This window comes from Elgaria multicarinata, chromosome 1 (genome assembly GCF_023053635.1).
Source record: "Elgaria multicarinata webbii isolate HBS135686 ecotype San Diego chromosome 1, rElgMul1.1.pri, whole genome shotgun sequence".
NCBI lineage: Eukaryota > Metazoa > Chordata > Lepidosauria > Squamata > Anguidae > Elgaria > Elgaria multicarinata.
The window spans coordinates 17,554,908-17,566,608 of record NC_086171.1 but is presented as its reverse complement, the minus strand read 5'-3'; the positions used below and the strand labels follow the sequence as shown (position 1 = coordinate 17,566,608).

The 11,701-nt window shown below is 39.5% G+C and overlaps 1 protein-coding gene across 1 annotated transcript in view; it reads right to left on the bottom strand.

Moving 5' to 3' along the window:
• Positions 1 to 9,770: 9,770 nt before the first annotated feature.
• Positions 9,771 to 11,701, bottom strand: part of LOC134397226 (ATP-dependent translocase ABCB1-like) — a 49,335-nt gene continuing 47,404 nt past the window's right edge. The window contains exons 27-28 of the mRNA XM_063123700.1: positions 10,102 to 10,248; positions 9,771 to 9,968 (exon numbers count right to left, since the gene is read on the bottom strand). Coding sequence (XP_062979770.1) covers positions 9,771 to 9,968; positions 10,102 to 10,248 — 345 coding nt within the window. The remainder of the gene's footprint in view (positions 9,969 to 10,101; positions 10,249 to 11,701) is intronic.

The following is an 11,701-nucleotide window of genomic DNA, read 5'->3' as shown; positions in this document are numbered from 1 at the left end:
AGGCTTTGTCTTTCATGTTCATCTGCCTCACCTCCAATGATGAGGAAGAAAATGGCCTCATTTGAAGACAAGAGAGAACAGGCAAGTTCTCCTTCCCCTCCTTTAATTTATGAGCTGCTGTAAAACTAGGGTGACCATATGAAAAGGAGGACGCCCCCCCTGTATCTTTAACAGTTTTATTGAAAAAGAAATTTCAGCAGGTGTCATTTGAATGCATGCAGCACCTGGTGAAATTCCCTCTTCATCACAACAGGTAAAGGTGCAGGAGCTATACTAGAGTAACCAGATACAAAAGAGGGCAGGGCTCTCTTTTGCACTGCAAAACACTCACTAGAGCAGCGGTTCTCAACCTGTGGGTCGCGACCCCTTTGGGGGTCGAACGACCCTTTCACAGGGGTCGCCTAAGACCATCAGAAAACACATATTTCCGATGGTCTTAGGAACCGAGCTACATAATTTTGCTACATAACAGTAGCAAAATTACAGTTATGAAGTAGCAACAAAAATAATTTTATGGTTGGGGGTCACCACAACATGAGGAACTGTATTAAAGGGTCGCAGCATTAGGAAGATTGAGAACCACTGCACTAGAGGGTGCTGTCCCATTTAATACTATGAGCATTGAGAGGAGGGGAAGTTTTCAATGACAGACCATACGGTCGCCCCTGTCCTCACGTGTAACTCAGTTCTTTACAGTTGCGCAAGAGAAGCAGGAAGCAAAAGGGAAATGGTGTTCACTGGCAAGCGAACACCATTTCCCTTTAATTTAAAGAAGCCCTGTGTGACCTCAAGCCAGTTGCCATCTTATCAACCTAACCTGCCTCATGTATGCTGCCCTGAGTTCTTGAGGAAAGCACAGGATAAAAATGTAGTAAATAAACAAAAACACAATAATCAATAGTCACTAATTTATCTGGCAATCAATTTCCTAACTCTATGTCAGATCTAAATGAATCCATTAAAACAGCAAAATATTAGGTGTTGGTAGATAATAACCAATAATAAAATCTGTTTAAAAACAAACTATTATTTATTTATTTAAAACATTTGTATTCCGCTCTATATCAAGAGCAACCTATACAGTTGTTTAGGATCTATATTAAGATCCTAAACAACTGTAATTATTATTATTATTATTATTTATTTATATAGCACCATCAATGTACATGGTGCTGTACAGAGTAAAACAGTAAATAGCAAGACCCTGCTGCATAGGTTTACATTCTAATAAAATCATAATAAAACAATAAGGAGGGGAAGAGAATGCAAACAGGCACAGGGTAGGGTAAACAGGCACTGGGTAGGGTAAAACTAACAGTATAAAGTCAGAACAAAATCAAGTTTTAAAAGCTTTAGGAAAAAGAAAAGTTTTTAGCTGAGCTTTAAAAGCTGCGGTTGAACTTGTAGTTCTCAAATGTTCTGGAAGAGCGTTCCAGGCATAAGGGGCAACAGAAGAAAATGGACGAAGCCGAGCAAGGGAAGTAGAGACCCTTGGGCAGGCGAGAAACATGGCATTAGAGGAGCGAAGAGCACGAGCGAGGCAATAGTGTGAGATGAGAGAGGAGAGATAGGAAGGAGCTAGACAGTGAAAAGCTTTGTAGGTCAACAGGAGAAGTTTATATTGGATTCTGAAGTGAATTGGAAGCCAATGAAGAGATTTCAGAAGTGGAGTAACATGGTCAGAGCGGCGAGCCAAGAAGATGATCTTAGCAGCAGAGTGGTGAACAGAAACCAATGGACTGATGTGAGAAGAAGGAAGGCCAGTGAGAAGAAGGTTGCAGTAGTCCAACCGAGAAATAACCAATGCATGAAGCCTATGCGGCAGGGTCTTGCTATTTACTGTTTTACTCTGTACAGCACCATGTACACTGATGGTGCTATATAAATAAATAATAATAATAATAAGAGTCTTGGCAGAAGAGACAGACAAAAATGATCGAATCCTGGCAATATTATACAGGAAAAAATGACAGGATTTAGCTACTGCCTCAATATGAGGAATCAAATATTTTTTAAATAATTGTTCAATCAGACCATGCAGTTTTACTTCTATTTTTTAAATAACATTGAGAATTTTCATTCCATCATAATTAAAGGACAGATATTGGAAGGCAGAAGCAAAGAGCAAACGAGTTGCCTAGAGCTCCTAAACAACTAACAAATAAAACACGAGAGCAGCAAACATGAATATCTTACAGATAATTTTAATTTTCTGAGTTCACTGAATTAATAGTATCCAGAAGGAATAGTTTTTATAGCTGAACATCATGCCTACCAATCATGACTACTGTTTTTAGGAGACAGTAACTACAATAAATTGCTGTAAATTACTGTAAAATATGAGTTCCAAAGTAGTAGGAAGGTAGAAACATTGACACAATGTGACTCTATGGTGGAAACATTCTTTACTGATCTTTGCCAATTTAAATTTATAGTGTAAGTACTACAAGGATTCTACATTGACTGATGGACCTGTGGGGCTTATGCTTGGCTGATGTATTCTACAAAACAGGCATACTCACGTCAGATTACAAAGAACAAGTTTAGCAGGATTACCTGCAGTTATATTTGCGTCAGATCTGTGTGTGCATCAGATTTATGACTGGAGAACTCAAAACAGTACAAGTAGCAAAGTTCAATTGTTACACAAGCTGAGGGACTCGATGATTGTTTTTCCAGATGTTCATGGCATGTGAGGATCAATAGCCATAAGCTGTGACTTGCACCACATAGTATTGTCAGTGGAGGCTGGTGACTCCGATGTCAGTGGAACAGTATATCCGCTGCAGGGTTCAGTCAGAACCAATCTGAACTCTAAAAGAGCCATCCAAGGTGTTAATCAGACATCATTCCAATGATGTCTGTATTATTACCAAACAATATTTTGTGAATGGCAACTGCACTTAAACCCATTTTGCTTCTTCTGCTAAGAAAGAATCCTTCCTGAAACTCTAGAAAGCCATTGCAAGTCAGTGTTAACATTTTTGGAGTTGGCGGAGATGGCTAAACTTACAGCATTAGTAAGAGAAAAATCAACAACCTCATTTGTTTTGGACTAGAAACCTCTGACAGAGTATATACAAGAGTTGCAAAAGAACGATGTATTTGTTTGTGGTTTCTGTATATAATCTGTGGTCTTTACATAACACTGGGCTGTCTAAAGGGAAGTAATTGACAGCCTATATGTCTGACATGAAGAGTGCCTCAAATGGAATATGGCCTTATATGTTTTGCATATGTGTTTTTACTAGACATAGTGTATCATATTATTAGTTAAGTATGTGATGTTTTGTAATTCCCCCCTTTTTTTCTTTCCCTCTGTTTTTTTTTTTTGCTTTGCTCTTTGTAGAAAATAATAAAATAGTTAAAAACCAACAATACGGGGCTATGTAGATAGACTGCATTAGTCTGACTCAGAATAATGCAGCTTCCTGTATTCCCAGGAACATAGACAAAATTAGCATCCCAAAAGCAGATTTTCAATATGTATCCTTTTGAGCCATTAGATGTCACTGTTGCATGCAAATTGAGAAAGATAGCTGTACACCAATGCTGCTTCTGGGCTCTGAGACTTTGGGCTCATCTACACCAAGCAGGATATTCCACTATGAAAGTGGTATATAAGAGGCAGGAGCCACACTACTGCTTTATAGAGGTATTGAAGTGCACTGACAACTGTTGGGGCCCATTGACACAGACCATATATCGCTTTCATAGTGTTATATCCTACTTGGTATGGCTCCTGCATTTTATATACCACTTTCATAGTGGAATATCCTGCTTGGTGTAGATCTGGCCTAAGTGTGAAAAATGTGATATTTCCTTGTGTAGAATTCAGACAGTTGAAAGGGTATAGAAGGAAGAGAGAATGAATAATTGGGTCACTGTAGCAATCTTTTCTCAGGCCTCTTCAGTGTGATTTAATATTAAGCAAGAAAGAGTGGCTTTCTTTAAAAGATTGCAACACTTGAGGTGTAAGATAAGCTAGATGAACTGTCCAGAGAGCTCCAGCTATTGGGCAGTATAGAAATGTAATAAATAAATAAATAGATTTTCACCCTTCAATTTCTTTTAAAGGTCTTGTTCCAGTACAACAAACTAGCAGCCTAGCATTCAGAAAGAGTATAAAATACCTTGCAAAAATTAGGCATGGTACAAAATGGACTAAAGGCTTGCTGCAGTCACTTCTCACCAGCACTTCTTAGCTTGTTTCAACTTCTGGTTTATCAATGAGAAACTAATCTAAAAATGTGCCATTATACCTCTGGATCATTAGCCATGTAAACGTGCAGTCCGATATATGTCTACTCAGCTGTTAAGTCTCATTGAGTTCAGTGGAGCTTACTCCCAGGTAATTCCATACAGAATCACAGCCTTACAAATGCTTCCGTCTTCTAGATTTTCACAGTGAATTGTAAAAAGTAAAAATAATTGATTTCTAAATAATTTGAAGAGTGTGTGTGTGTTATTTCCTCCTCTTTTGGGCCCTTGGGGTTAGAAACTCTACCTCACAGGACAGATTCATTCATTTCTGTGTCTGTGTTGCTTCCTTCCTTGGTGTACTTCCAGCTACACTAGTGGTTCCTTTGGAAGAGCAAGATAACGCCTTGAACTCCCAACACAAATGAGGATCGTGGTAAAGAGGCATGAGGTTGTAGACAGATTGGACGCGAATGAGGCTATTTCTATATAAATCATAATGTAAATAAACCCAAATAATGAGGATTCCTGAAAAGTTTACACTTGTTTCAATATGATAGATGGAAATAACAGAGTTGTGGTGTAGTAGATTAGGGACATCTAAGATCGAATCCCCACACATGTTGGGTTATTGTGCCAGAACTTTTCTCCTTCTGGAACTCTGTTTGTGCTCAGAAACAAACACACATCACGCAGGTCTTACACAGCAGAGCTGGTTTATTTCCTTCAGGCTTCTGTGCAGTTCAATTCAGATCAGTTCAGATCAGCACACTAAGGCATACACAGAGAGCAGTGATCATAGAGCAGTGATCATCGAGCAGTGATCAGTTCCATTTTACACAAGTGAGAAACTATATACAGATCTACACAATTCTTATCTACATTACATACAGCTGTGATGAGGCTAACTTAGAATCTTGGCAAGGTTCCCAGAACAGCCTCTATCTCAAGGTAATTGCTCACAGATAGTCTTTCTCTATTTAACCCTGAAATAGCCATACACACACAATTTTAATGACTAAGCAAGTATTTCTTTTCATATACTTAACAGTCCTCCTCTTGCGCATGTTGTTTAAATTGTGTTACAATCTGAGACCCAGCTTTAAAAGCATCTCTTTGTGTTTTACCATTGAACGTTCCACCTGTCCTTCCTCATTTTGTTTTACTTTGAATACCCATTTACTGTTAATGGCTTTACGACCTTCAGGTAAAGGTACTAGCTCCCACGTTTCATTTTTTTCCATTTCTCTGATTTCCTCTGACATTGCTTCATGCCAGCCCTGAGCTTCTGTAGGTTCCATCTCCTGAATTTCCTCAAATGAAGTAGGTTCATAGGCTATTAGTAAAGCTCTATGAGAAACCTGTTTGCTTTGGTATTCATCTGAATAACAAATTGGAGCTTTGCGTTCCCTTTCTGATCGTCTTGGCATAGTTACAGGCATAGTTTCCTCCTTTACAGTTTCTTCCCCCTCCCTCTCTTGCTGAGATTGTTCAGGAATTTCTTCTGTTTCTACAGCTTTCTGTTCTACAGGCAAACTTACATACTGTTTTGTTTCCTGCATTTGTTCATAAAAACTACATCTCTGCTCACAATTACACTTTTGTGATATGGAGACCACAAACGATAGCCTTTTGTTTGTGTATCATATCCCAACAATTTACATTCCAAACCTCTTTGAGCTAGCTTTCCTGGTCTGTTTTCTTTCTGAACATGAGCAAAACATTTACTTCCAAAAACCCTTATATGTGACACTCTAGGTTTTCTTTTGTAAAACATTTCATATGGAGTTTTTTCATGTACAGAGTGGTAAAGCCTGTTTAACAAATAATTTGAGGTGGACAAAGCTTCTGCCCAGAACAGATTAGACAATCCTGACTCTTTCAATAGAGCTCTTAACATGTTCTGCAAGGTTCTGTTTTTCCTTTCTGCAACTCCATTTTGAAATGGTGAATATGGAGCAGTAAGGTCATGTTGTATACCCTCATCACTGAGGAATTTTTTTAATTGGTTGCTGAGAAATTCACCTCCCCGGTCCGTTCTTAGATTAGCTATAGGTTCTTTAAATCTATTTTTACTCCACTTAACAAAGGCTTTAAACTTTCCAAAAGTTTCACTCTTCTGTTTTAACACATACACAAATCCAAATCTACTGTAATCATCAACAATAGACAAGAAAAATCTGTTTCCTCCTTGACTTGTCTCAAAAGGACCTGCAAGATCTGCATGTATTAATTCAAAAATTCTTTTTGTTGTTCTCTCACTATGTTTTGGAATGTTTGACTTATGACACTTGGTTTCACTGCATACATTACATTCTACATAGTTAGAACATGGTTTGATTTTCACCCCTTCACACAATTCTGGAATCTTAGAAATTGTTTTATAGTTAGCATGACCAAACCTTTTATGAGTTAAATGGATACACTCTTGGTGTGGTTTGCAATTGGCTATTGTTTTTGTTGTGACTTTGCTGGCTACAACTTCATTTTCTGTACAAGTATTAATCACATACAAAGATTCTTTCATTATTCCTTGCACACACACCTTGTTTCCCTGTTTTATAGTACAATTTTCTTCAGTAAAACAAACCTCATACCCCATTTCTGTTAACTGAAACACACTTAGAAGGTTTGTTTCTAATTCTGGTACATATAAAACACTTTGTAGTTCAACTCCCAGACAATCAAAATATACATTACCCACACCACAAATCTGGATTTTTGTTCCATTTGCAAGGGTAACACACTTTTGCTCTGAAGTAGAAGTTTCCAAGGTTACAAATGAAAGTTTGTCTTTTGCCATACTTATTGAAGCCCCAGAGTCCAAAAACCAAGGATTCATTGTCTCTTTGACTCTTGCTAGAAGACACTTCTTTGTTGATTCAGCTTCATTCATGTTGTTTTCTTCTCTCCACTTTGCTGTCAACAGCTTTTTCTTCTTCTTGTTGCAATCCCGCCTTAAGTGTTCTGTGGAACCACAGTTAAAGCATTTCTTTGCCTTTAATGCAGCCACCACATCAGAAGATTTATGGCTTTGTTGAAATTCAGCCACAGGATGTTTAAAGCTCTGTTGTTTTGAAGCTTGTCTTCTTTCATAGGTTTCCAGTAGTTTTCCAGCTACATACTCGAGGGTTAAATTTTTCTCCTCTTGACTTTCCATCATGGTGACAACCGCGTCGTACGATGAATCAAGACTTGACAAAATCACATAGACTTGGTGTATAGTTGTAAACTCCATCCCTCGTGCCCTGAGTTGATTGAAGATTTCTCTCATGCTTTTCAAATGGTTTGACATAGACTCCCCTGGTTTCAGCTTCATTCCATACAGTTTCCGGGTTAGAATTACTTTACTGCCCGCTGTTTCTCTTTGATATACAGCTTGTAGCGCATTCCAGCACTCTTTTGATGTATTCAAAAACTGAATGAAGGAAATTTGAGAGTCTTCCACAGCTAATGCAATAACTGCCATTGCTTTTGCATCGTCCTTAAACCATTTAGCATTCTGTGGATCTGCTCTATCTGGTGGATCCTCTGTGACTACATACCACAGTTCAGCCTGAATCAGATACATTTGCATTTTGTAAGACCATAATGCATAGTTAGAGTCATTCAGCTTTTCTAACAATTGATGCAAACCAGACATATTAGCTCCTGCCATTTCCTCTGCTTTAGGAATTTGTATCTCACCGTCCTCCTGCTCAGAGTCCTCCTCAGAGTCAGCCGACTGAGATTCTTCCTCACTTTGCAGCACTGGCTTTAGCTTGATGTCTTCCTTCATCAACAGTTTTCTGTTTTAGCAGACTCCTGGTTCTGGTTCTGATACTGCACCATTCCCATCAAGTTCTGGTTCCTCTGCCTGGATTAGGCTGGCGTAGGCTTCCTGGACTGGACTGGGCTGGGCCCATAACCTTTGTTGGGTTATTGTGCCAGAACTTTTCTCCTTCTGGAACTCTGTTTGTGCTCAGAAACAAACACACATCACGCAGGTCTTACACAGCAGAGCTGGTTTATTTCCTTCAGGCTTCTGTGCAGTTCAATTCAGATCAGTTCAGATCAGCACACTAAGGCATACACAGAGAGCAGTGATCATAGAGCAGTGATCATCGAGCAGTGATCAGTTCCATTTTACACAAGTGAGAAACTATATACAGATCTACACAATTCTTATCTACATTACATACAGCTGTGATGAGGCTAACTTAGAATCTTGGCAAGGTTCCCAGAACAGCCTCTATCTCAAGGTAATTGCTCACAGATAGTCTTTCTCTATTTAACCCTGAAATAGCCATACACACACAATTTTAATGACTAAGCAAGTATTTCTTTTCATATACTTAACAACACAGCCATGAATCTCATCACACAGCCATGAATCTCATCAGTAAAGTGTTTTATTTCACGCTTGCTACTGCCCACTTATGGATGTGTGTGGGTCATTTGGACAACATCATCTGCCTCCTGCATGCCTCCCGCTCCTTCTACTCATTTTTCCGTACCAAAATAGACCCCCTTTAATCCGACTTTTTTTTAAAAAAAATAGAATGTGCCACGATCTCCTGCTATGAGCAGGAGAAGTGGCACGATAAAAACAGCTCCTGAATGGGCTACGTGGTCTTTATTTACTTCATCTTTCTCCTCAAGGAAGAATGAGGAAGTGCGGAGAAATGACGGTAAGGAAAGGCAATATCCCCCGTGTGATGATGCTCTCGGTTTCTCTTGCCAGTTTCTATGGATAGTTACGGCAGTGAAGCAGAATAATGGGGCTGATGGCTTTCGGGTCTGTTCCAACCTAACCAATACATGCTCTTAAAAGTGACTTACTCTTCAAGTATTTTTATTGCAACTGCAAAAGTTAAAATCAGCATTTGTTTATTGGTTTTTATCCCATCCTTTTGCCAATAAATTGTGCTCAAGGCAGCTAACAAAAAAAATCCAGATTAAAAATAAAATATTCATTAAAACATAACATAAAAACAAATAAATTTAGAACACTACAATAAAAGAAAGATGACTCACAGACAATTAAATCTCCAGTCAACAACACCATATACAAAAGCAAATTTGTAACAAAGCAATACACGAGTCCCTTTCCTTCGTCTGGAGGATGTATTCATGCATTGGATCTGTTCTCATGATCAAATAGCCCACTGTGCCCCAACGGCCATAGAACCCATGGCCTGTTTTACAGTTATACGAGGATTATTTAATCTTGCACAATCTCATCTATGCCGGGTTTGGATGGCATGCCTTTTCAGGATGCTTCAACATTACTTGATGTTGGTTATAGAAACATGGCACAGCCAGCCTTAATAATGGCTAGTGGTGTTCTTGACTTTCCCTCCCTTAAACAGGGAATTCTACCTTCCCTCCCCATAATACTCACCTTCAAAAGCTCTTTCAAAAGCTCTTTCCCATGTTGCATGGCGGGGAGATGCTACTCTTTGAAAAACACAAGCCCTAAGCTGCCTTGGGTACACAGAACACTTCTTGAGCTCTTCGTGCCTTGGCAGCGACGTTACCATATGACTTTTTTTCTGGTTCTGTGAGTAGGACAGATCTTACAGTCTAGGCTAATGGGCTACTTGTGCATTGACAAGTTCATAATAGAATCCCTTCAGTCCCAGCAGCTGGCTGTGAGTTCCCTGTTCCATGACTTTGCCATTGCCGATCACTGCTATGATGTCTGAATTCCTGATAGTTGACAACCTGTGAGCAATAACGATGCAGGTTCTACCTTTTCTGGCATCATCCAAAGCTTGCTGGACAATCTACAGTCAAAGGCAAAAGACAAATGTCTTTACAATAGTAGCAGAAATACAGCACCACCACCCCTTAGATAGTTTAAAACCAATCAATTATTTCTTATACGTATTGTAGGAAGCAAGGCAAAGGGTTACGAACCTTTTCACTTTCTGTGTCAAGAGCCGATGTGGCTTCATCCAGAAGCAGAACTGCTGGTTTTCGGACTAGGGCACGGGCAATGGCAATTCTTTGTTTCTGTCCTCCTGAAAGCTGTGTTCCTTTACTACCTACTCGAGTATTGTATTTCTATAGTTTAAAAGGGGGGGGAAAAAGCCCACAAAACTGTGTGAGTGTTGTGAGAAATCCCAGTTACAAGGCATTATTCATAACTCCAATGTGACCGGGTTCAAATGATCCCTGTGGGTTGTAGTGTGTACCTGTGCATGCTGGCAGGTTTTGAATATTCAAGTCTTAACTGCAGCTTGTTATGTTATCTGAACCTGGCAAGGATGGGTTGTTGGCATTGTTAACAAGCCACCCAGAGCCCATGGGCTGTTCTGTGATTGTGCATGGTTTGCTAAATAACCCACAAGGGTTTGCTTGACCATATGAAGTGGCCCACTGTAACCCTATGAACTGGATAGTTTAGTCCCTTAGGGTGGAGTCCACTCAGGGGAGAGGTAGGAGGAAAGGAGTCAGCTTGTTCTGTTGGGAAGCTAAATGCTGGAGAACTGATAAATAATTTTGGGCTCTTATCTCCTTGTATAACGGCTAAGACCTTGAAACTGCAAGTTATAAGCTCCCAGTCATGGGTGTCCTATCATCTAGAGCTAAAGTTTCTACAATTTTAGTACTGAAATGTTCAGCATCATTTTGGAGCTGGAGGAACAGTGGGACTAGCAAACTGCAAAGTTGCCAGGAAGATTTCAGTAGTTCTATTTGGATACAGGACTATCTGTTGCATTTATTTGAACTGGGCAGCAATTGTGTGAAGCAGGCGTCTGCAGGGCGCCTGTGGAATGCATGGTGATCCTTTCAGGTACTGGAGTATCCTGGATTGCGGCAGGGAGTGGGCAATTGTGCCAACGGCAGCGGTGAAACCACAAGTGCCTGCCGTTCTTGGGTTCCAGTAGGTTCAGCCCTCCCAGGCAGTGCATTCTGGGAGTTGTAGGCTGTTTCTTCCTTACAGAGTCCTAGGCTGTGTATTAAAATGGCAATTCTTCTATAAAATAGCCGTCGTGAATTGGATTTCCAAATCCAAGGCCCGAGGCTTACACAGCCCTAGTGCAAAGCTATGTGCTAGCTAGTGAAGTCTGTCTCTAGTGACTGAAAATCTAACTGCAGGCTTCAAGCACATGGAAACAGTGAAATTAATGAAAATTAATGCATTTTAAGAACAAAACAACACTGAAATGCACATTCCTAGGTCCCCCTGATATGCATGCCACATTTCAAGAGTCTAGCTTTCACAGGCTAGATGTTACGGCAATGACAAAAAGATGGACAGAAAGAGTCACATTTTCTTTTAGGATTATAGGTAAGCATATGGTTAAAATATATGGTTAAAATTTGCTTGCTGCAGTGCTGAATCATCATGTCAAGTTTGGTTGAAATCAATCAAATGGTACTGAAGCTGTAAATCTTTAAAATTTTTGATTGGCCTCCATTTTGTTTCAATATGGTGGATGAAATGTTCACTATGTCTAAAAATCTCCCAGAGATATAGAACAAATCTTAAAAGTTCCATAAAAATAGGTAA